The following is a 26,347-nucleotide window of genomic DNA, read 5'->3' on the forward strand; positions in this document are numbered from 1 at the left end:
TAAGACGAGCTCCACCTGTCCTCCCATCACTTCCGTTATTCTAACTAAACTACTAATCTTCTCAGGAATGCATAAGCTTCTCATGTACTGTGTGAGACCGATTTACATACATGGTAAAGACGTAAAAATGCATACATACTAGAACGGGTGGAAACAAAAATGCTTAAGTTCTTGGTCAGCAGTGTTCTCGTCACTTCATCTAACCTGTTCTGTCTAAAACACGGCAAACGAGACCTGCGTCTACCACCTCTAGTTCTTCAGTAAGGAATGTCACCAAGATGCCAACCTGAAGTACATCATCTGGGCATGGACACAACTCAAATGAAAGCATAGGTTTAGTTAGGCTCTATTTACACCGCATTTGCAGATGCATACCTCCGCAGGTTCACACCTGCGTTATTCCCGTTCTGCTTCATCGTAGCCAAAGAAGGGCTCATGCACACGAACGTTGTTTGGGTCGACATCCGTGCAGCTCGGATGCGGACTCATTCACTTCAGCGGGGCTGCAAAAGATGCAGACAGCAATCCATGTGCTGTCCACATCCGCTGCTCTGTGGGGCTTCCCAAAAATAAAAAAATAGAACATGTCCTATTCTTGTCCATTTTGACGACAAGAATAGGCTTTTCTATTATGGGCAACTCATTCTGTTCCGCAAATTGTGGAATGCACACGGGTGGCATCTGTATTCTGTAGATCCAGAGTTAGCGTTAGCGTTAGCGAAACGCAAAATACGGCGCGGTCATAAGCATGAGCCTTAGGCTACTTTCACACTTGCGTTCAGAGCGGATCCGTCTCAGAGGGATCCGCTCATATAATGCAGACGGTGGCTCCGTTCAGTACGGATCCGTCTGCATTATATTGTTAAAATATTTCTAAGTGTGAAAGTAGCCTCAGACGGATCCGTCCAGACTTTCAATGTAAAGTCACACGCTTTTCACACGCTAGTGTGAAAGTAGCCTTAAAGGAATATACCAGTGATGCCGCATCCATCACATGACAAACACTGACAGACCCCACTGGCCATAACAGGGTCTGCTGGGTTTTCATGAAGTGCAAGGTCCACAGAGGCATGGTCGGAGGATTTTGGTGTGAAAGAACATGCCTGGCCCACACAGTCCTGAACTCAACTCCAAACACATTTAGAATGAACTAGAATGGACATTGTGAGCACGTCCCTCTGATCCAACATCAGTGTCTGACCATCCTCAGACCACAGACCCCCTCCAAAATCTTGTACAAAGCTTTCCCAGAAGGGTGAAAGCTGTTTTAGATGCAAAGGGTTGACCATGGCTGTAGAATGGGATGTCATAAAAGCTGCTGAAGGTGCTTGTCCATACAGTATATTCACAGGTTTGTGTATGGCACATTACACTGCACCTATACACACCCAGATTGCTCTGGGGAGTTCTTGTTTTGGGACGTTGCCACACAATAGGTTCTTTAGCATTCAGGTGGAAGCAGCACATTCTGAACTGCACCATGTCTGCGTTCTGCCAAAAATTATGAATATCTCAACTATGCTATCAAACCAAAGTTACCCTTAATGGACGTTACACAATGTAGAAAGGGTCACAGGAGGACAACGCCGAGGTCACATAATATACTTGTGATGTCATGAAGGACTTCCATTATTACTGCTGAATAGAATTTCAAAAGATTTAGTAGCAATTTGGAGTCTGGATTATACAGTCGGGAACAGTATAAGAGGGGACGGTGGTCACCTTAGGAGCCAGTGAAGGTGGGGGGCAAAATGTATGGATTAAGAAAATTGTCTTTTTTTTTATCTCTTTGAACCTCCAAGTGGATGTTGTGTCTCTAAGTGGCTAAAAATAATTCTGAACCTTGTTCAACAAGTGCCTGTCCTACAAGAAAGGAGAGAGAACACCAGTGGTCACACAAGTATGGACTGCCACTGTGTGAGAGGTCCTGATAGCCTGCAGGGGAAGAGGCAGCACTAGTCAACCTGACAGGGGCCTGGAGAGTGTCTCACACTGTGTGCAGATGATGGCCTTAGAAGCTGGCGGCAGGGGCAGACTAGGAATTTAAAGCTGCCCTGGAAAAAATACTAAAAACTGGACCTGTTTCGTAGTCGGGTCCAAATTGATGGAAGTCAGGGCCAGCAATACCATATTGTGGCACATTATACCAGCCCAACAGAGCCAAACACCACAGTCCAGCACAAAATACTGCCAGCAGCACAAAATACATCCCCAAAAACTTTCACTAGCCGGCCATGAAGAGGGCCCAGGCGGCCCCCTAGGTATAGGCTCACCGGGAAATTTCCCTGTAAGGTCTATGACAAAACCGCCCGTGGCTGGTGGTCGTCTTAGATGAAAGCCAAGGAGACTGGGAATAGGTGGATCTGTAGCACAATGACTTAAAAGGAAGCTGGCAGGCACATTTACTATCCAGTCCTCCAAGTAATTTTTATGTAAAGTTTTAACTACAGTAAAATTTGTCATATCATATGACTGTTAATAAAAAAAATGCATACACATCTATGGATAAACTTTAAAAAAATAAAAAATATATATATTTTTTTAACGGCCGCCAAACCCAAAGTCAGTTGTTTATAAAAGGGAAGCCCATAGACAGGGCTGGCTGTATCATTTAAACCCCATTCAGAAGAGTTGTGCCTCTATAGCAGTTTAGACCCCATTCAGAAGAGTTGTGCCTCTATAGCAGTCCAAAATACATGGGCACCGGCCATTTGAACTCCGTGCTCCGGTGAGGACCCGTTTACCGTACTTGAATGCGTACACGATCCACAAGATAGGACATATCCTACACATATTTTCTGTGGTGCAAAGGTACAAACCCGAAAGCCCACGGAAGGGCTTCCTATCCATGCCTCCATACCGCAAAAGATAGGACATGTTCTATCTTTTGCTGTATCTTGCGGATTGCGGACCCATTCAAGTCAATGGGTCCGCATCCACTATGCAGTCCTCACACGTGTGGACCGCAACACGGGCACAACGACCATACCGTCGTGTGAATGGGCCCTGACCGATATGTATCAAACAGCTTCTGGAGCTTCTCATAAAACGGGAGCCATGAAAGATAACAGAAACAACAGACGCAAACACGTTTCTGCTCTCTTTCTGGCCATTAACCATACACTAGTCTATTTAAAAAGATGAACAAATGAGAATAAATATAACGTCACCCTGTTAAATACTCACCCATTGTAGTGTGCCTTCATTTTAATGAAGTCCTTTGATAAATCCATTCTTGACCCCATCCTGCTCGGCATTATATTCCAGAACTCCAGCTTTCTGATCTTGTCACACGGAAAGTTAACACTTGTGATAAACAGTCACAGGAGAAGCGATCCAACCAGACCGGGCTCCTACACAGGGAACAAACAATGAATCACTATTTGCATTCCAGTGCGTATAATGACAATGACAGGGTTAAGGAACGCTTATCAAGATGGAAGGGTTTCTCTTAAGCTATATTTATCTGCTGTGGAACCTGCCCACTAATACACAAGCAGTCGAATGGTAATTCAGTTTACTTTTAAGCTCATTACATTGATATGATGTATGGAAACCGGAATGAATATTTACAGATACATATCCAATACATACACTTAAAGGGGTTGTCCGGGATCAATATATATTTTTTAAAACCAGTTAAATCACTATTAATAGCGGTTTGAAGGTCCCCCCAGATGTCTTTAGGTATTTTTACACTTCAGCAGGGCTCCTACAGTCCCCCACTGATTGTTTACCTTTCTGTTTATGTGTGCGGTAACTTCCTGCCTCAATGCCTTCTGGGTCCCAGCGCAGCTAAACGCCTCCTTCCTTACTAAGAATGCGCCCTGCTCGGCAATGGGCGTGGCTTCGTGCCGCGAGGGGCGTGGCTTAGTGCTTCTGTTGCCGCATAGTTACTGCCCCTCCATGCGCTTGGAATAATTAGAGGCTGACGGTGACGTCACCGGGCTCCTTGTGAAGTGGAAGGAGAGGCTTCGCTATGCAGAAAGGGACCCCGTGCATCACTGACTGTGAGAGAAACTGCACTTCCGGCTGAAAATTTGTGAAGTGAAAAAGGCCCATCAGAAATGTCTGGTAAGGGAAGAACAGGCATGAATGTAATATTTAGGGGACCATTGTACATGTAGACCCATGTCTCCAATCCCGGACAACCCCTTTAAGACAACAGCTCTTCTTAAAACCCCTCCTGCATCCCTTCAATATCAGTTCAGAGGGTTCACATCCATCCACTTAGAGGGAGTCAGTCACCTCCAAAGTCAGTGTCAAAGTAAACGTAGGGTAGGTGTCTGGAAACATAGCCTTACATTTTTTTGCGTGTGAAAACCCACTCCTCTAATGCTGAGAAATTATTCATTTCATGCAAGTAAAAAAAGGTTTTCAGTGCACCCCTCCGTTTGGTGCACCTGTGGCTTTGCTACCCCCCCCCCCCCCCTAAATCTCAGGGACAGTAAAGAAGGAGTCGACGGTGGAGCAATGGTGCGCCAAACTGAGTAGCTCAAAATAGCTGATCAGTGGGTGTACCAGGTGTCCGACCCCCACCAACCTGTTATTGATGACCTACCCCGAGGATAGGTCAATATCTAAATCCCAGAAAACAGTTGTCTGGTGTCTCACATGTATAATAAAAATTCATATATATATATTATTATTATTTTTTTATGTTGAATAAATGTGCACATATTAGGAACTCTGAAGTAAGAATGTGTAGCCATATGCTCCACTTGAATTATCGGTATCTGCTAGCAGCACAGGCTGGCATAGTAAGGCTAGGCAATTGCAATTTTAGCCGATATTGAATCTTTTTTCAGAATTGTAAAATCAATGTTAACAAACTTTAATCAATAAGTTAAATGTACACCGAAACAGTATCACTAGAAATAAGAGGTTACAGAGACAGAAAAATGAAAAAGTTATGGCCAGAAAAAAAATTATAATAATAAACCCACAAGAAAATAAACATTAAAGGGGTTGTCTCACTTCAGCAAGTGGCATTTATCATGTAGAGAACATCAATACAAGGCACTTAGTAATGTATAGTGATTGTCTCCTTTGCTGGCTGGATTCATTTTCCCACCACATTATACACTGCTCGTTTCCATTGCCTGCCGGATTCTAACAACTCTAGTGTGAAAGTACCCTCATGTGTAATTAGTTCTTAGCAGTTAAGCCCCACTGGCGTCCATATGTCCTAATAGCCTATATGCCAAGGGGTTGTCCTAAGCATACCACTAATACAAACATATAGCTCAAGAATCTTCATTAATATGATTGTCTCTTAGTAAGGATCCCTTTTTTAATTTTCCAAATTGCTTTTCTGTGAAAGAATGTATAAACCTGATTATCTTATAAGACAGTCAAAGGATTTCAACTTCCCCCATTAATTAGAAGACAGACCAGATTTAGTCCTTTATTACAGATAATTCAGGAGGCAAGCTGCCTCCCAGACAAAAACAAAAAAAATCATCACTTATTTGACTCAAAAGGTGCTGGGGCCTATTTAACTTTTTTTTTTTTTTTTTTTTTTTTTTTTCAAATTTATTGGTTGCTATGGGCTATCCCACAAGACGGAAGCATTAGAACAAGGGAAGAACATTAATGTATCCATAGCAGTTTTAATTCTTTGAATACAAATATGAAACAGCAGTTTAAGGTGGTAATTGCTGGTTCTCCTGCTTATTTTGCTTTAATGTAGATTTATTTTTGCCATTTTAACATGGAGATGTAATTAATGCAGCACTGCTGGAGCACACGGCCATACACACATTTGGATCACTTGTTCAAGGCAAGGTTATAAACTGTAAAAATAAACACGACGACAAAAGTCCCTAGAAAACAGAGGGGAAAAACCTTCACAGCAGCATTTCCTTGTGAACAATCCTATGGCTTCGCTGATTAACTGCAGATTTACGGTTGTGGATTTTCACGCGCCAAATCTGCAGGGTTGTACAGTACCAGCCAATGGGATGACAAATTTCTGAATTCTCATGCACACCTTGCAAAAAAAAAAAAAAAAAACACAGCGGAAAAGGTGCAGCATTAGGCCCCTTTCACACGGGCGACTTTTCCGTGCGGGTGCGATCCGTGCGGCGAACGTATGGCACCCGCACTGAATCCTGACCCATTCATTTCTATGGGGCTGTGCACATGAGCGTTGTTTTTAACGCATCACTTGTACGTTCAGTGCAAATCGCAGCATGCTCTATAATGTCCGATTTTGACGTGACGCAGGCCCCATAGAAGTGAATGGGGTGTGTGAAAATCGGATGGCATCCGCAAGCAAGTACGGATGCCATGCGATTTGCACGCATGGTTGCTAGGAGACCATCGGGATGGAGACCCGATCATTATTATTTTCCCTTATAACATGGTTATAAGGGAAAATAATAGCATTCTGAATACAGAATGCATAGTAAACCAGCGCTAGAGGGGTTAAAATAAAATAAAAAATAATTTAACTCACCTTAGTCCACTTGTTCGCGAAGCCGGCATCTCCTTGTGTCTCCGCTGCTGATGAACAGGACCTGGGATGAGCTGCTCCATTAAATAGAGCTTAAGGACCTTCGATGACGTCACTCCGGTCATCACATGATCTTTTACCATGGTGAATCACCATGGTAAAAGATCATGTGACGTACCATGTGATGACCGGAGTGACGTCATCGAAGGTCCTTAACCGGTATTTAATGGAGCAGCTCATCCCAGGTCCTGTTCATCAGCAGCGGAGACACAAGGAGATGCCGGCTTCGCGAACAAGTGGACTAAGGTGAGTTAAATTATTTTTTATTTTATTTTAACCCCTCCAGCACTATTGTACTATGCATTCTGTATTCAGAATGCTATTATTTTCCCTTATAACCATGTTATAAGGGAAAATAATACAATCTTCAGAACATCAATCCCAAGCCCGAACTTCTATGAAGAAGTTCGGGTTTGGGTACCAAACATGCGCGATTTTTCTCACGCGAGTGCAACGCATGACAATGTTTTGCACTTGCGCAGAAAAAATCGCGCATTTTCCCGCAACGCACCCGGCTCTTAGCCGGGCCAAAAAAATGACGCCCGTGTGAAAGAGGCCTTAGAGATTTGAAATCCACATCATGTCAATTTTTACCGCAGTCTCCTGCTGATTTTGCCATCTGCATCGAGAGGGTTAAATCTGCTGACTTTTCCGTGGCAAAAACTGTAATGCATGTGTTTTTTTGCTGCGGAAATGCTGCAATAACCATAGCGGAATTTTTTTTTACTGGATTTTCAGCATAAGCATTTTAATATACTTCCAGTGGGTTGTGCATTATAGGTGACATTCAAACTTGTTACGCCAGTTTTTTTATTGTAAAATTGTTGCATTTATTAGGCTACTTCCACACTTGCGCTTGATCGGATCCGTTCTGAACGGATCCGATCATATTAATGCAGACGGAGGCTCCGTTCAGTACGGATCCGTCTGCATTAATAACTTAGAAAAATTTCTAAGTGCGAGAGTAGCCTGCGCGGATCCGTTCAGACTTTCAATGTAAAGTCAATGGGGGACGGATCCGGTTGAAGATTGAGCCATATGGTGTCATCTTCAAGCGGATCCGTTCCCATTGACTTACATTGTAAGTCTGGACGGATCCGCACGCCTCCGCACGGCCAGGCGGACAGCTGAACGCTGCAAGCAGCGTTCAGCTGTCCGCCTGGCCGTGCGGAGGTGAGCGGAGCGGAGGCTGAACGCCGCCAGACTGATGCAGTCTGAGCGGATCCGCATCCATTCAGACTGCATCAGGGCTGGACGTAAGCGTTCTGCTCCGCTCGTGAGCTCCTTCAAACGGAGCTCACGAGCGGACAGCAGAACGCTAGTGTGAAAGTAGCCTTAGTGCACATTTTTATTTGTGCAAATGTATTGACTTTTTGCCTTCTGCATAGCCCCGCGCCATCTTCAAAGGTGGAGTGGCGATTTAGTTGCATAGATCACTATAAAGGGGGTTGTCTGCTTTTTACTGTTAATAACCTATCCTCAGGATAGGTCATCAATATAAGATCGGTGGGGGTCCAACACCCGACATCCAGGCCAATAAGCTGTTTAAATAAAACGCATGCCCATTCACTTCTATGGGACAGCTCTGGTCTGTTCAAGTGCTGCCTTCTCTTCACACAGCTGATCAGCTGGGGTGTCAGGTAGGGATCGACCGATATTCATTTTTTTAGAGCCGATACAGATAACCTGTGAACTTCCAGGCCAATAGCTGATAATTTATACTGATATGTGCATTATTATTTTTGAAAAAAAAAAATTCCTACACAAATCTGCACAAAATGAACATGTTTATTGTTAACGTTCAGCTTTTTTTGTAAATCTTTCTTTACCATTTATAGTCTATATATATATATATATATATATATATATATATATATATATATATATATATATATATATATAATTTTTTTTTTTTTTTAACTAACTCCTTAAGGGCTAGAACCCTTGTCCTATTCACCCTAATAGATCTCTATTAGGCTGGTTTCAAAGGGGCGGGAACATGCACGATTTTTCCCCACGAGTGCATAGCGTTTTAATGCGTGAGAAAAAACTGCATGTTAGGTACCTCTTCGCAGAAGTTCGGGTTAGGTGTTCTGTAGATTTTATTATTTTCCCTTATAACATGGTCATAAAGGGAAAATAATAGCATTCTTCATACAGAATGCTTAGTAAAATAGGGATAGAGGGGTTAAAAAAAAAAATATATATATATATAATAATAAATAATAATAATAATAATAATAATAAATAATAAAAATGTAACTCGCCTTAATCCACTTGTTCGCACAGCCTGGCTTCTCCTTCTTCTTCTTTGAGGAAAAGGACCTGTGGTGACGTCACTCGCTCATCACATGGTCCATCACCATGGTGATGGATCATGTGATGGACCATGTGATGAGCCCAGTGACGTCACCACAGGTCCTTTTCCCCTCACAGATCATCAAAGAAGATAGAATAGAAGCCAGGCTGCGCGAACAAGTGGATGAGGAGAGTTACAATTTATTTTTTAACCCCTCCATCCCTATTTTACTAAGCATTCTGTATGAAGAATGCTATTATTTTCCATTATAACCATGTTATAAGGTAAAATAAAGATCGGGTCCCCATCCCGATCGTCTCCTAGCACCCGTGCGTGGAAAAAAAAAAAATATATATATTTTTTTTTTTTTATTGCGCCAAATTTATTACTGCACGCCAGTTTCATACATTTGGCGCAAGTTCGCACAGCAACTTAAATACCACTTTGCTGGTAAAGCACAACTCTTTAAATCTGCCGCATGAAAATCCGCAGCTAATCAGTCACATGTGGACATGTATATTCACGCGGTCTTCAGTGCACTTCCGCACCAAACCTGAACCAAAATCTGCATGTGTAACTTGTGCATTTTGACAAGGATTTGCCCTGGATCTTCCAAAGGTGAAATCTGCACTAAAAACTCAGACATACGGATCCATTAATATGGACGTGTGAATGGACCCTTTGATGTATTGTACTGATTTTTCAAACACAGAAAATTGTGCAATGAAGCTGCTGCATATAAACATAATTAGGGCTCATGCACACGCCCATATTGATGACCTTTTACCAGATAACCCCTTTAACAGAACACTACCATCACATTTTTTGTAATCGCATGTAAAAGGCCTATATGTGGATAGAATATTTTTTTTGTCACTCCATGTATTCTGCTTCCTGTTCTGGCTCTTTACCTTCCTCTTTGTTTGGACTTTTAGGCCTAATGCCCTCCGAGACATACAGTCCGTGAGCGGGCCATATGTCCCGAAGCTGCATACATTGTGCGCACATCATCATAGGTTACTATGATGCTGTGCGCATCGGGCCGCCCGCAGGGCTACTGTCCTGCACTCATAAGATCACTCATATACCATCGCTCATCCCCACGCAGGGCAGTGGTTTGCCAGCAGTAGAACGCTATTACACAGGGAGATCCACCAGCGGCAGCTTAAAAATCACGATTGCCCGATGAATGAGCTTGCTCAGGCATTTGGAGGCAGTATTACACTGCCAGATGATCACAAACAAGCATTCATAGGAACGCTCGTTAGAGATAATCTGCTAGAAAATCTGGCAGTCTGATAGATCCATTTATTCAGTCACATTTTATAACCGACACGGCCCCATCCTTTACAAACAAACTGATAAACTGTTAATGCTATATAACTATTTGGCAGAGTTCCCAAGAGGTCAACTAGAGACACTTGCACATGACATTGTCTAGTGCCCTTTTATAACCAATAAAATGGTTAAAACATCGCAAAATGCAAACCACAGCAGTAGTTGTATACATCTCTTCCCTCATATGAAATTTTACAAGAACCTGTCACCATGAAAATGCAGGGTGATCTGCAGGCACCATGTTATAGAGCAGGAGGAGCTGAGCAGATTGATATATAGTTTTATCGGAAAAGAAAGTCAGTAAAACTTGTATTTCATTCATTTAAATCCCTGCTCATTCTGGGCTCTGAAGTCCAGGAGGCGGGGCTATCAGTGATTGACAGCTCTCTGTATACACAGTCATAGAGGGAAGGCTGTCAGTCACTGGTAGCACCGCCTCCTGGACTTCAAAGGCCAGAATGAGCAGGAATTAAATACAAGTTTGACCGAATACTTTCCCACAAAACTATATAACAATCTGCTCAGCTCCTCCCTGTCTATAAAATGCTGCCTGATGCCCTGGTCTATAACACTGCCCGATGTGCGGGCAGATGATTGCTAACGAGCACGTCAATTATGTTGTGGTTTTAGCTGCAGATTTCACCCATTTCCAATGAAAAGTGAGATCTGCAGCAAAACGTCATCAAAAACTGCCGTTAGAAATGGTGGATTTTTGTGCAGAAACGCACAGAAAATTGTGTAGATCTTACGTGTGTTTACCCGCACTTGTGTGCAAGTACCGCCAACTTCCCGATGACCAGGCAAAATGCTCAATCAATCAGGTAACGGTCGTTTGTTCGTGCAGACACCCAAATCATTGTTTACCGGCAGCAGCTCATGGCGTCTTAACAGCCTCTGCTGTTGGCAAACAATGATGATGTATGGGGACGAGCGACGGCATAAGTGATCACTTCTCCCCATACTGTGGAGAAGATTGTTGCATGCAAATGAAGTGTTCTCCTCCACTGACTAGCAAGCGCTTGTCAGGAAGGAATGTTCCCTTCCCAACAATCGTCTGCTACATCAGATCATGTTAAGGGGCCTCTAGGCCTTTTTTTTTAGCTGTGCAATGAAAGAAAAGGGCCCCATAGAAGTTAATGGGACAGCATCTAATCCGCAAAAAGGGGGATACTTTTTTTGCGGACAGCATATGGCCGTCTGAATGAACCCTAACTGAGCCAAAACGAGTAGCACCTACACAGAGATAAGGTATAATAGGAAGATTTGCACCTGCTCTGTATTTTTGCCCCCTACCTGGTTTTGGCTCAATCACTGCTCAAACACAGAAGTGTGAACTAGGCCTAAAGAGGACTTTTTTCGCAGTCATTGTCCAAAGACACACAGAGGGCTACTTAGGACATGCAGAAGCAATATGATAAGAATAACACAATGTTTTTTCTTAGATGAAAATTACTAGTTGTCAATGTGGAGCTTTTCTGAATGGGAGATAAAGAGCCAACTGCAACATTCACTGCTTCTGTACCTCCCATCAATATTCACAGAAGACAGTACCTATCTGATCGCGGATGTATGATACTGTACTCACATCATGTAAGTACAGTACAACAGACTGACGATCAGATAGGAACTATCATTAATCGTTATGATGCAGTCCGTTCAGGACAGGGGAGCAGCAGTCTGTCTGGGAGATGCAGGTTGCGGAACGGTCTTGTGAATTAGGCCTAAAAGTCCAAACAAAGAGGAAGGTAAAGAGCCAGAACAGGAAGCAGAATACATGGAGTGACAAAAAAAATATTCTATCCACATATAGGCCTTTTACATGCGATTACAAAAAATTTGATGGTAGTGTTCTGTTAAAGGGGTTATCTGGTAAAAGGTCATCAATATCAGATTGGTCTGACACTCAGGACCCCCACCATTCAGCTGTTAGAAGAGATAGGAGGCTCAGCAAGCGCCGTGGCCTCTTCCTAGGCCATGTAACATCACCGGACATCGGTCACATGGCCTATGTACAGCACTGTGCTTGGGAGAGGGGTCTACATAGGGGTCGGCTGTGCTCACCAAGGCTCCGGTGAGTGTGGAAACTCCCTGGAACAGCTGATTGGCAAGGGTGTCGGGACTCGGACTGAGAATAGGTCATCGTTATATATTACTGGATAATCCCTATAAGAGTTTTCCCATTTCAGCCTTTTTTGGCATATCCAAAGCTTGCAATGAGGTTTCAAAGGTGAAGGGAGCTTTTCACACACTTGGAAATGATATATGGGAGGTTGCATCAACTGTTTCATTTTCTGCAGTTTTGCCTGTGCATAACCTTCAGCATGTAAAGTGCACGGGTCAAGCTTGGATTCTTGACCAAAAATCCCAAATTGAATGAATTATATAACCTGATCCAATGGGTGGATCAAAGGGATTAAAACTTAGCATTTAATGGTAATCGATTTAGAAAAAATGGCACAAATAAAGGAACATAAAAAACCAACATATACATAGACAGACCCAAAAGGGCCAGACACACTTGCACAATTGTACCCCAATGGCAGAAAATGGAACGTTCTCACCCGAATAGTTGAATGGTGAACCGATCTCTGTAGATGGAGCCTCAAAGATAGAGTCGCAGGTCAGGAGTCTGGTTCAGGGCGGGTGCTGGTCCCAGGAGTACGTGCAATAAGGATGGTACCACAGGTACTGAAAGGTAGGCTGGGTCGGGAGAGATGATTCCCTGGTGTATCCCTGAGTAGGGGGAGGGGCTAGTCGACCCTGCCTACCTATACGGAGTGCTTGCTCCGCAAGGAGCGACCCCGTCCGGATACCTAACCCTGGTGGGGCCGGTGTCCCTAGTAGGCCCTAGCAATGTCCCGACGTGTCACGTTTCAGTTTGAATTAACGCATCAGGGGACGTCAAAAAAAGGGGCTAGCAGGCACAGATGTGCCTGGAAGTAAAAAGAGGGCTGATGGCTAGACCTGTAACGCGGACTAGCCACGTAAGTGGGAGCTTAGGCAGTAAATAGAAACAAAAATTAGATATTTACAACTGCCGAAAGGTCCAGTGGGGCCTGTTTAGAGCTCCAGGTACGGTGGTCGGGCCAGTGGGACCGGACCGCCAAAAATCCTAAGCAAATGACCGCAGGTGCTGGTTGGCCAGTGGGCTAACCAGGCACACCAGCAGGGATGCCAGATGCGGTCACAGTGGGGCCCAAATCAAGGGTGGCTGTCAGCAAATGTTACCTTGGTGGCTGCCATTTAAATAAGGTACCAGAGCGCGCCTTTTTTTGGCTGTGAACGCCCCCTCCGATTGTCCAATGGAGACCGGACAGGCTGGATCCAGAGGACGGCTGATCTGCGTGTGCTGGAACGCAGCGCCAGGCGGCGCGTGCGCTCCACATGACGTCACCGCGACCGCGCCCCAGGAAAGGGGGGCGGGGTCGGGTGGAACGCACATGGAACGCAGGCGCCAGCCGGAGACGCCGCGAGCACACGCTGGAGAGCAGGAGGGGTAAAATAAAGATCACAGGGGGCGGGTCTGGCTGCCTAGCAACCGGACGCCACGCAGAGACGCGCGGTGAGCCGGTGGCCAATATGAGAGACCAGCGTGTCAGCGGTCTCAGAGAAGAAGAGGAGAGAATGTGCTCTCAGTAAACAGAGCTTCTATGGGAGGATAAACTAGGCAAGGAGACCCAGATGCTGAACAGAAGGCTAGCAAAGGGGTCAGGAGGCATGGAGGACAGGAATTAGTGACTAAATTAATGTAGAAAAAGCAAAAGCAAAGGGGCTGAACACGGGGATCATTCAAATAAAATAACATTTACGATGAATGTCGTCCATTGTTCACAAAAAACAGCTAAAATTCAGCTGTTCATTGAGCCCCAGTGGTGTCGTGGATTTGAGATAATATATCCAGCGAAGTTCACGCTGAAGAATTAATCGGTCCCAGTCGCCTCCACGGCGCGGCGGGAGGACCCGGTCAATGCCCATAAATGTGACGTGGGCAGTGCCGTTATGATGGATACGAATATGGTTGGCTATGGGCGTGTCCTTACTTTTTGAAATGTCATTGAGGTGTTCACCCACCCGCCTGCGAAACTCTCGTATGGTCTTACCAACATACTCCTTGCCGCATTCGCAGGCTAGGCGGTAAATCACCCCCCGGGTCTTACAATTAATGAAGTGATTGATGGTGTAAACCTTGCCGGTGTTGTGGCTACAGAAGGTCCTACCTGTTTGCAGATGGCTGCATGCAATGCACCCACTGCATCTGTAACAACCCTTAATATTTGACTGTAACCAGGCGGTACCTGTGGGTACAGGCGGTATGAATTCACTCGAGACCAATCTGTCGCGGAGGTTACGACCCCTGCGGTAGGTGATATTGGGGTGGGGGCCCAGGACTTCTCTGAGGTCTGGATCCATCATGAGGACACCCCAATTTTGAGATAAAATGCTGCGGATCTCGGGTGCTGCACGGTTGAAAGTACTGATTAGGCGGATTGGATTGCCCGTCTGTTCTTGATGGGGTTTAGGGATAAGGAGGTCTGTTCGGTCTGCCTGGAGTGCTGCTCTAAAGGCTAATCGTAGTACCCTATCGGGGTACCCCCTCTGAAGGAATCTCAGACGTAGATCGGCAGCCTGACAGATAAATTCCTTTTTCGACGAACAATTTCTCCTAAGGCGGAGGTACTGGCCTTTTGGGATGCCTTTCCTAAGCGGGAGTGGGTGACTGCTTTCCCACCTAAGCAGGTTGTTAGTGGAACTAGGCTTCCTGTACACAGTCGTGGTCAGTTCCCCTTCCGCTGATTTTGAGATGAGGACATCCAAGAAAGGTAACTGAGTGATGTTATTCTCGCTGGTGAAGCGAAGGCCTATGTTATTGATATTCAACGCTTTCACCAGGGAGTGGAAGGATACCTCATCACTGTTCCAAATGATGAAGATATCGTCAATGTATCGCGCCCACAGTCCCACCGGGTCCAAGAGTACGGACCCAGTGTCGGTAAACACCAGGGTTTCCTCCCACCAGCCCAGGAACAAGTTGGCATACGATGGGGCACAAGGGCTCCCCATCGCAGTGCCCCTGAGCTGGTGGTAGATCCTGCCGCTGAAAGAGAACACGTTGTGGGTAAGCGTGAACTCTAACAAGCGGAGAATGAACAGACTGTGGGCGCGATACTGACGACCTCGGCTACTCAGAAAGTGTTCAACAGCCTTGAGGCCTAGTGAGTGTGGGATGCTGGAGTAAAGTGCCTCGACGTCTATACTTGCCAGTAGGCTATCAGTCTCTGTATAGATGCCCTCCAACCGTTTCAGTAGGTCAGTCGTATCGCGAGTATAGGATGGGAGTGTAGTCACGAATGGTGCCAAAATCTTGTCCACGTAGACCCCTGCATTTTGGCAAAGGTTGTCCACTCCGGAGACTATAGGTCGTCCCTTGAGTGGATTGACCCCTTTATGTAATTTAGGGAGGCAATAGAATGTTGCCATACGGGGGCACGGGGGAAATAAAAACCTGAATTCTTCATCAGAGATGAGATTTGCCGACTTGGCCTCCTCTAGGATAGATTTGAGTTCAAGTCTAAATTCGTTAGAAGGATCTCGTGCTAGTACCTCATAGGTGGAGGGGTCGTTCAGTAAAGAATCACACATTGCTCTATATCGACCGTGGTCCATGACCACCGTATTCCCCCCTTTGTCCGAGGGTTTGATGACAATGGACCGATCACTCTCAAGATCGGAAATCGCGGTGGCCTGGGCCCGGTCGACATTAGAGCAGTGTGTGGGCCTGACTTCCTCGACCTGGTTGGAAACCAGATCTAAGAATACATCAATACACGATGGATCAGCGGGTACTGGTGGCATTTTATTATTTTTCAATTTGAGAGCAGTGAAGGGACCCAATCCGTCGTGTTGTGGTGGCCCCTTATCAAGGTCAAAGAGCAGGCGCACGTCTGACAGGATTTCAACCGGAATGCCCAGTTCGCGACACTGTCTCCTATCTTGTAACTTGAAAAATTTGTGCCAACGTAACTTGCGAACGAATAGATTGAGGTCCTTGATAATATCAAATCTGTCGAAACTAGGGGTAGGGACAAAAGAGAGGCCCAGTTGGAGGACTTGCGTCTCGATGGTACTGAGTTGACGGGAGGACAGATTGACGACCTGGGGGCCTAGGGGTTTGGAAGTTGTTGGACTCGGTTGCGTAGTGGGTATTGTGAGGGTGGCGGGTTGGATTGCCCCTGGTTGGGGGTCCCCCCTAAAAAACGGCGATCCCTCCCACGTGAGCTTCCTCGTCTACGCCCCCTGCGGCTCCCTCCCCGTGGGGATTGTCTATTACCTTTAGGTAGGCTGTCTGAGTCTGAGTAATCGGTTTCTGTCGAAGAAAGGTCAGTCAGCGCCACGCTAGTCTCACCTCTGTGAGCTATAGAGGAGTATATTCTGTTCTCCTTGAAGTCTGCCAGATCTCGCACAAATTGGCGGTGTTTCCGTTCCTTGAGATGATACTGATATTTATCAAGGTAATTTTGGAGTTGCTTCTCCTTAGTGGGAAAATCCGCCTCTTGTGCAAAGGTCCGGGCAGCTTCAATGCTCGCGGTCAGTTTTTTATTAAGAGTTTCAAGTTAAATTTTTTCTTCAGCTAGTAGGAGACGCATCAACCGCAGGGAGCTATTAGTAGCTTCCTGCTCCCACTTACTGAGGAACCCTGGGCTCCTGAATCTGGCCGCGGGCAGTAGCGAGATTCTGAGTCCACGAGGAACGATATTGTGTTTGAGATAGCTCTCTAGGCTCTGCGTCTCCCACCAGGAAAGAATCTGGTCTCTATAGACATCCGTTAAGTCCTTAAAGCATGACAGAAAGATGCGCATTAAGGAATTCAATGTATGGCTTGATGAATGGTGTCTGAACCAAGGGTTTGGCTTTGTGTCTCATGTTAGCTCTCGGAATGGAAAAGAACTGTACAAGAAAGATGGTTTGCATCTTTCTCTCAAGGGAACGAATGTCCTCAGTGAACAGTTCAAAGAATTTGATAAGGAGCATTTAAACTAGCAAAGGGGGGCAAAAGAGTGATAATCCAGTAGTCCGACTGCCCCTCGGAACAATGCCAGAAGATGCCAGTAGCACATAGGTTAAGAAATGACAAGCTCAGAGTCTTGTCTAAAAAAAATACTCGCAGTTTAGGGAAAAAGGATCAATGTACTTGAGTCTATAATAGCATCTATGAATATAGATTTAGTGGCTGTTAGGCCTCATGCACATGGCCGTGTTCGGTGGCCGTGAGCGGACCGTGGAAACCCGGCCAGGATTCCTCCTGACAGCATGAGCGCATGGTGTCATTAAGTGCTATGATGCTGTGCGCTTCATGCAGCCGCTGCTGTACAGTAATATACTAGTATAGTGCATTACTGTACAGGAGCGGCTGCATGAAGCACACGGCGTCATAGCAACCAATGACGCCGTGCACTCATGCTGTCAGGAGGAATCCCGGCCGGGTTGCCACGGTCCGCTCTCGGCCGCGGAACACGGCTGTGTGCATGAGGCCTTACTGAAACATGGTTCAATGAGAGTAATGACTAGGATATAGCAATACCAGGGTTCTCTCTATATAGGAAAGACAGAGAAGGCAAGAAAAAGGGAGGGGTGGCACTGTATGTGAAAGATAGCATAAAATCTAATTTAATACAAGTTAGCAAGACCAATTTAGAGTCCGTTTGGGTTATGTTGCAGCTTGATAATCATAAGGTAACTCGTGTAGGTGTGATATATAGACCACCTAGCCAAGTCAAAGAATTAGATGATCTACTAGTTGAGGAAATAGCTAAAGTGACATTGAAAGGGGAAGTTATCATTATGGGAGACTTCAATCTTCCTGATGTAAACTGGAAAACCAAAATAGCTAGTTCTGCCAGGAGTACAGATATTCTAAATTCCCTACTGGGATTATGTCTACAGCAAGTAGTGGAGGAGCCAACACGGAAGGAGGCCATTTTAGATTTAGTATTCACAAATGGGATATTGGTATCTAATATTATTGTAGGGGATAGCTTGGTATCTAGTAATCACCAGTCAGTGTGGTTTACTATAAGTCACACCACACAAAAACTAAAAAGTTTTAGATTTTAGAAAAACAGACTTTTCTAAAATTAGATTAGTGGTATACGAGTCCCTATCAGATTGGAACAGTTTCAATGGAGTCCAGGAGAAATGAGACTACTTAAAAGTGGCACTATTCAAGGCAACAGATAATTGCATTAGGCTTGTCAATTAAAGCAAAAAATAAAATAGGAAGAGACCACGGTGGTACTCAGCAGAAGTGGCCAAAATCATAAAAAAAAAAAAAAAAGATAGCATTTAGTAATTATATTAAAAAAAAAAAGAATACAAAAATAACACACAGGATGACAGGCAAATTTATGAGATTAGGCAGAGAGAGGCCAAACAGGTTATAAGAGCTTCTAAAGCACAGGCAGAAGAGAAATTAGCCCAGTCAGGGAAAAAAGGCGATAAGGCATTCTTCAGATACATAAATGAAAAAAGGAAACTAAAACAAGGAATTATTCAAATAAAAAACAAAAGAAGGAAGGTATATGGAAGAAGATAAAGAACTAGCCGACTGCCTCAATGAATACTTCTGTTCAGTTTTTTTACAAAGACAAATGAAGGAAAAGGACCTCAGTTAGGAAGAAAGACTAATTAATCTTTTGATGCATGTGTCTTTACAGAGGAAGAGGTTCTAAGTCAGCTGTCTAAATTTAATACAAAATAAGTCACAGGGGCCTGATGGGATACACCCAAAGCTATTAAAAGAGCTCAGCTGTGAACTAGCAAAACCATTAACAGATTTATTTAACCAATCACTGGCAACAGGAGTCGTGCCAAAAGATTGGAAATTAGCAAATGTTGTGCCCATTCACAAGAAAGGTAGTAGGGCGGAATGGGGCAACTATAGGCCACTAAACCTGACATCAATAGTGGGGAAATTAATGGAAACCGTACTTAAGAGTATTGTGGAACATCTAAAATCCCATGGATTGAAAGATGAAAAACAGCATGGGTTTACTTCAGGGAGATCATGTCAAACTAATCTTATAGACTTTTTTGATTGGGTGACTAAAACAATAGATGGCGGAGGTGCAGTAGACATCGCTTATCTAGACTTCAGTAAGGCTTTTGATACTGTCCCATATAGAAGGCTTATCAATAAAGTGCAGTCTTTGTGATTGAACTCCCATATTGTTGAATGGATTAAGGCAGTAGCTGAGGGACAGACAACAGAGGGTTGTAGTCAATGGAGTATATTCAGACCATGGTCTTGTTACCAGTTAGGTACCTCAGGGATTTGTTCTGGATCCCATATTGTTTAATATCTTTATCAGCGAAATTGCAGAAGGCCTCCATGGTAAGGTGTGTCTTTTTGCTGATGACACAAAGATTTATAACGGGGTTGATGTTCCTGGAGGGATACAAGCCCACCTGTATACGTTGCAGAATACATGTGTTTTTCAGCACGGATTAGAGTGCAGAAAAACCACAGCATATTACACTGCCAGCAAAGTGTACGAGATCACACTAATCTCATGTACATATTGCTGATTGACATACTGCTAAGTTGGAAATCCGCACGGAAACAATTACATCTGCGGTTTTAGCTGCGAATTTCTGCAAAGAAGAGTTAGAACTATGTCAAAACAGCATCAAATCTGCACCAAAACTGAAGTTACACATTTTGGCTCGGATATGGTGCTTTTTGTGGCAGTTTTTGACCTAAAACCAGAAGTGGGTATGAAGGGAATGACAAGAACAAAAAAACATGGATCCAATTCTGGGTTTGACAAAAAACACACAACACAACAACTGCATCAAAAAGCTGTGCGTGACACTAGCCTTTAAGTCTATGAGAGTTAGGGTTCATGCACACAGCCGTTGCCCCACCATGAAAAAGTAGTGCATGCGCTACTTTTTAGCGGTGAGGAGGCACGGCCGTGACACGGGGTGCACATGGCCGGTGCCCCGTGTATTACGGACCCGCCGTATGCGGGCCCTAATACGGCGGGGCACTGGCCATGTGCACCCCGTATCACGGCCGTGCCTCCTCACCGCTAAAAAGTAGCGCATGCACTACTTTTTTTGCGGTGCAGACCGTCGGATGTGGATCGCGGAACCTATGCAAGTGAATGGGCAATTCACATGTAGGTGCCCATGCATTGCGGACTGCAATTTGTGGTCCGCAGCACAGGCCTGGACAGGATGCAGTCGTGGACATAAGCCCTTATGGAAACAGCTTGGTACACCCCCCCCAGGGAATATGCCTTGTTCCTAGTGAAAAATACACCCTCCGCTGTTCTGAGCATCCCTGCAATGCTGGGTTTCCACATTCATTATAAATATATATTAGTTTTTGAAGCAAAACCCAGACACGAATCATAAATGGACGACACATAGAAAAGACAGGAAAGACTGAGGGGGAATCTATCAGGTCCTGCACCCCAGAATTCAGGCTTCAAAAAGTCAAAAATAGGCCTTAGAGACTGAGACTTGTGTAAACATTTAGCATTTTTTGGTCTCATGCACGTGACTATGTGACGGCCTTGACTACAAATTGCGGACCACAATGCACAGGCACCGACCCGCTGGCTGCGGACCCATTCATTGAATGGGGTCCGCGATCCGCACCGCAAAAAAACATGGGGTTCCGTACCACACCTTCCAAATTGTGGAAGCATTCAAGTGAAACTTAGAGGCGTTGTGCAGTGCTGCAATACTAACAACCTATCCTCAGGATAGATCAATTTCAAAACTTGGGCGGGTTGTCTGACTCCTAGCACTCGCTGTTTAAAGGTATAGCGCCTTTGCAGGGTCGGCGCAGTGCAACTACAACTGCTCATTCCATTCACTTGATTGGGACGAACCGTTGCGATTACGCTGCGCCGCCTCCACAAAAGAGACGCGCAGGTAATTTTGAAGCAAAGTGATCTGCTGCCCAGGAACAATGATTCTCTTTGGGGACAAGTACTCATCCCCGTGGACAATTGGGCAATTATTGGAAAAGGTTTTATTTATTCCTGATAATTGGCCTGATTATTGCTCCATGTAAATGATCTTTACCCTCATCATAAAGTCCCCCTCCGATCTTTCTGTCTTTATAATTCTACTCCTGGTTTTGACTTCAAAAACTGTCTTAGAAAAAAATCTGAATGTGGAAAACACCCAGGTTTGTTAATACAACAGAAATCTCACCGATTTCGGCCGGTATTCCACACCAAAGTCCGTCTCCCATTGCTTCCAAATCTGCACTGCTGTTCATAAGGCCAAACAGACTAAATATGTGCAACTTGCTGCCATGCAACTATGAAACATCCAAAGTCAATTCGCATAAAACTCAGTTCTAATACTGTATGGAGCAGGAAAGCAAAAGAGAAAAGTCCAGAGCTGCGCTCATCTGATTCCATTTGAAATGGATGCACGGACTGCGCTGGGATTAAGGCCTCTTTCACACGACCGTATGGCTTTTTCAGTATTTTGCAATCCGTTATTCACGGATCCGTTGCTCCGTTTTTTGTTTCTGTTTTTTCAATATGGCATATACAGTAATTACATAGAATGAATTGGGCTGGGCATAACATTTTCAATGGATGGTTCCGCAAAAACGGAACGGATACGGAAGACATACGATGCATTACCGTATACGTTCCTTTTTTTTTTGCGGACCCATTGACTTGAATGGAGCCACGGTACGTGATTTGCAGGCAATAATAGGACATGTTCTATCTTTCAACAGAACGGGAAAACGGAATGCACACAGTACATTCAGTTTTTTTTACGGAACCATTGAAATGAATAGTTCTGTATACGCAACGCAAAAAACGTCCCATAAACAAAAAATATATATATATTAAAATCCAACATGGCAACCCGGTCTACGTGTTTCGGATCTGCTAATCCCGATCCTTGCTCATGACAGGAGCTCCGTACAGTATTAGAATGTATTGGCTCCAAGAGCCAAAGTTATAGCATAATTTCAGAAATTAAATTAATTTGTACTTTGCGAAGCAATAACTTCGGCTCATCGGAGCCAATACATTCTAATACTGTACAGAGCGCTCGCTCCGTACAGTATTAGAACGAAGTTTTATGCGACTCGACTTCGGACGTTTCATCTGAAGTCAATTCGCTCATCCCTAGTTGGTGGAAATTTTAACCAAACTATGATTGCTTCGGCAGCGGACATGCAATGCTAATTGTGAACAGAGTGCACTACGGTCATATCGTACACCTTTACGGTATCACCGATACTGCAGGATGATACGGTGGTGGAGAAAGATGCAGAGATAGCAACATAGTTTAAAAGGCTGAAAAAATAAAATAAAATAAATTGTCCATCCAGTTCGGCCTGTCATCCTGCAAGTTGATTCAGAGGAAGGAAAAAATAAAATAAAAAACCTGTGAGGTAGAAGCCAATTTTCCTCACTTTAGGGGGTGGAAAAAAAAAATTCCTTCCCGACTCCAATCAGGCAATCCGAATAATTCCCTGGATCAACGACCCCTCTCTAGTAGCTATAGCCTGTAATATTATTACCCTCCAGGCCCCTCTTGAACTCTTTTAGTGAACTCCCCATCACCACCTCCTCAGGCAGAGAGTTCCAGAGTAGTGATGAGCGAACTTCTGTTTTAAGTTCGGCGTCTAAAGTTCGGCTTCCGGTTAGCGGAGAATCCCGATATGGATTCCGACTTCTGTTGTGGTCCGTGGTAGCGGAATCAATAATCGGTCATTATTGATTCCGCTACCACGGACCACAACGGTATTCGGAATCCATATCGGGATTCTCCGCTAACCGGAAGCCGAACTTTAGACGCCGAACTTAAAACAGAAGTTCGCTCAACACTATTCCAGAGTAGTGTTGAGCGAACTTGTGTTTAAAGTTCTGCGTCCAACGTTCGGGTTATCGAAGAATCCCGTTATAGATTCTGCCACCATGGACCATAACGGAATTTAGAATCCATAATGGGATTCTTCGATAACCCGAACCCTGGACGCAGAACTTAAAACACAAGTTCGCTCAACACTACTCCATAGTCTCACTGCTCTTACCGTAAAGAATCCTCTTCTACCTTTGCGTACAAACCTTCTTTCCTCCAGATGTAGAATTTGTCACGTTTTTACACTGTTCTTATAGTTATATATTAATCATAATATAAAAAGTCTGCCTTGCTACACTGAGGGCTCATTCAGACGACCGTATAATTGGGTCCACATCTGTTCTGCAATTTTGCGTAACGGGTGTGGACCCATTCATTTCAATGGGGCCGCAAAAGATGCGGACAGACAGCACTTTGTTAGCTGCCGGCATCTGTTGTCCCGTTCTGCATCCCCCAAAAAAAAATAAAAAATACAGAGCATGCCCTATTCTTGTCCGCAATCACAAACAAGAATAGACATTTCTATAATAGGCCTTCCGTTTCGCGGATTGCGGAATGGACACGGGCGGGATTTGAGGCTTGTAAAACACGGCGTGGCTGTCTGAATGCGCCCTAAGGTACAGGAGAGGGGTCCTATAGGCAGGCTTGCTATTCAGGGCTTCAAGAAAGCTGGGTGGCACTCTGAGGGCTGTATTACTGTCTATTCTCCTTGGCACCCAGCTTTCCCAGATACAGATACACATGACAGAAGAAAACGTCCTAGAGGGGACGAATGAAGCACAATGTGAACCGTCACCACCATGTATGGACGGCTCCTATAGATAATGCAGCTCCATAAATAAGAAATGACGATATGAAGTTACCTGCGCTCGGCAGCAGCTACACCCCGGGGGCTCCGCTTACCGGCCCCCAGCACCGGCCACCGGAGGAACGCGGAACCGAGCACCGAGCATGACGAGTGAGGAGCGCGGAGAGTTCAGGGTCACGGATACCAGTTCTGACTAAACTTCTTCCATCGAGGATCACGCCCCCTACAGGGAAGAGACCGCAGCTGCGGACAAGTGCGACACCTTTTCCAAACACCTGCTCAAGCCACAGTCTCACACCACAAATGCCAACAAGTGCCCAGCGTCTCCAAAAGTCGTCTCTTCCTCCGCACCGATATAACTCTACCGGACCCCGGCGATACACCCGGTCCGGGGAACACCGGACTCCCGGAATATGGCGGAATAACTGTGCCATTAACATCAGCCAATAGGAAAAGCTTCGGCGACCGAATTGACCAATCACGTTACAGAAGAGGGACCGTTTTAGCCAATCCACGGGACCCACCAGGAAAAATAGCCAATGAGATCAGAGTGTCAATTACCTGGCCCGGGGATTAGGAGGTTTAACCAATGGGAGCAAAGCGGATTACACCTGCAACCAATCAGAAGGGAGAAGGGCGTCTGTGCGGGTCAGTGAGTGAGATAGTGAGCTAGGGAGCTGTCACTGCTGGAATGTGGAGAGGTTGCGTGACGTCACTGAGACACACGATGAGATCTTCCTGGAATTACTGAGGAATTTAGTCGCCCGGCATTCCACACACACACTCATAGGTCATTCATTCACCTGAGACCATACATTATAACTTGCTAGCTGGAGCTACGCGCCTTTTTATCGTCATGGCCAAACATGGACATCTAATTGTACATATAGTCAGGATTTAATCACCTCAAATGCAGAGAATCCATTCCAGAAATGATTGTAGTGATGGGGTGCTGCTCGTGCATGTTACAGTGTGTCAGGGGTAAGGGCTGCTCAGCTCATGTGCCTTATGGGCAGGGGCGTAGCTAAAAGCTCATGGGCCCTAGTGCAAGAGTTCAGCTTGGGCCCCCCTTCCCTCAGTGCTTGTTGGAAAGGGGCAGGGGAGCACGTAGCCTTCCTGCTGCCTGAGGCAAACATTGAAAGGGCACCCCCTCATGCCAAATTATTGACCTAACCCCTTCCCTCCAGCCAGAGGTGTAAATTAACCAGCATGCACTTTCTATAATGAAAGTGTCTTATGCGGCACAAGGGTCTTTGGGCCCCTCAGGCTCCTGGGCCCGCTAGCGACTGCTACCTCTGCACCCCCTATAGCTATGCCCCTGCTTATGGGCACACTGTAGCAAATCCTCCTGTACCATGGTGTCCCATAGAGTGCCCATAGTGTCCTCCAGTGTGGTGCAGATACTTCACTTGTGTCTGGCCAGTTGCCTTCATGCGGAGTCCGACAAAACAGATATGTACCAAGTATGTACAGTGGCGTAACTAGAAATGACTGGGCCCCACAGCAAATTTTGGAACAGCCCCCCCCCCCCCCGCCAGCAACTTCTTGGCAACCCCCTCCTCCTGTGTAACCCTCAGTCCTGTGGCTAGTCAAGATTGCTTTCTCAGACGAGGCCTGGCATAGTTGGCCTATAGTGTCATTGTATAATACTGTTGAGGGGACCCTGACAATAAGATCTATAATTCCCCCTATTTGACATCCGGAATTGCCAGTGTTGCCAACCGTCCAGAAATTTGTAGACGGTTCATAAAATAAGTGACTTTTTTCCTGTGTACGTGAAAAAAATAGATGTGTTGGCACAATAGATTTTTTTGAGGCTGGTGGTACTTGACTAGATTATTTTGGTGTTAAAGGGTTATACAATCCCTACAATGACCCCCAGAATTCCCGGCCTCTCCTCTAGAGCATACTTATCTGCTCTCCGACACCCGTGCCCCTCCAGATCACTGCACGGCCACCGCTGCATCTCCCCATCCGGCGATGGGGGGAGCAACCAATAGCAGGTTGCAGCGTTGACCAGCCTCCCTAGCACTATAGGTTATGCAGCGGCGGCCATGCAGCAATCCAGAGGGACGCAGGTTCCCAGGGAGCAAGTAAGTATGTGTAGTGGAGGGGCCCGGGCATTCTGGGGGTCATTATAGGGATTGGATAACCCTTTAATTATCATCATGTTACAGCTCACAGTAAACGCTGGTAATGCGGTCTCATCAATATATTGAGCTGTAGACATTGATTACTAATAATCTTTATCATTCATTATGGTTTTCTAATTTGTCGTAAAAAATGTTGTCTGTCCCCGATTTTAGGATAAGTTGTCCAGAAAAAAAAACCTTGGGCGGACTGGGAACTTAAAGTGGCCCTAGAAAAAAAAAATTAAAATGGCCCCATGTTGTAAGTGGGTCCAGATTGACAGAAGGGGGAGCCAGCAATACCATAGTGAGTGGGGCTGCGTTAAAATCACAAGCAAGTGCGGATGCGG

At 45.1% G+C, this 26,347-nt stretch overlaps 1 protein-coding gene across 1 annotated transcript in view; it reads right to left on the reverse strand.

The window, feature by feature from the left end:
• Nucleotides 1-24,272, reverse strand: part of PRKCZ (protein kinase C zeta) — a 260,333-nt gene extending 236,061 nt beyond the window's left edge. Inside the window, exons 1-2 of the mRNA XM_044281869.1 lie at nucleotides 23,924-24,272; nucleotides 3,187-3,353 (exon numbers count right to left, since the gene is read on the reverse strand). Coding sequence (XP_044137804.1) covers nucleotides 3,187-3,257 — 71 coding nt within the window. The 5' untranslated portion in view covers nucleotides 3,258-3,353; nucleotides 23,924-24,272. The remainder of the gene's footprint in view (nucleotides 1-3,186; nucleotides 3,354-23,923) is intronic.
• Nucleotides 24,273-26,347: the final 2,075 nt, after the last annotated feature.

This window comes from Bufo gargarizans, chromosome 2 (assembly GCF_014858855.1).
Source record: "Bufo gargarizans isolate SCDJY-AF-19 chromosome 2, ASM1485885v1, whole genome shotgun sequence".
In the NCBI taxonomy this organism is placed as follows: domain Eukaryota; kingdom Metazoa; phylum Chordata; class Amphibia; order Anura; family Bufonidae; genus Bufo; species Bufo gargarizans.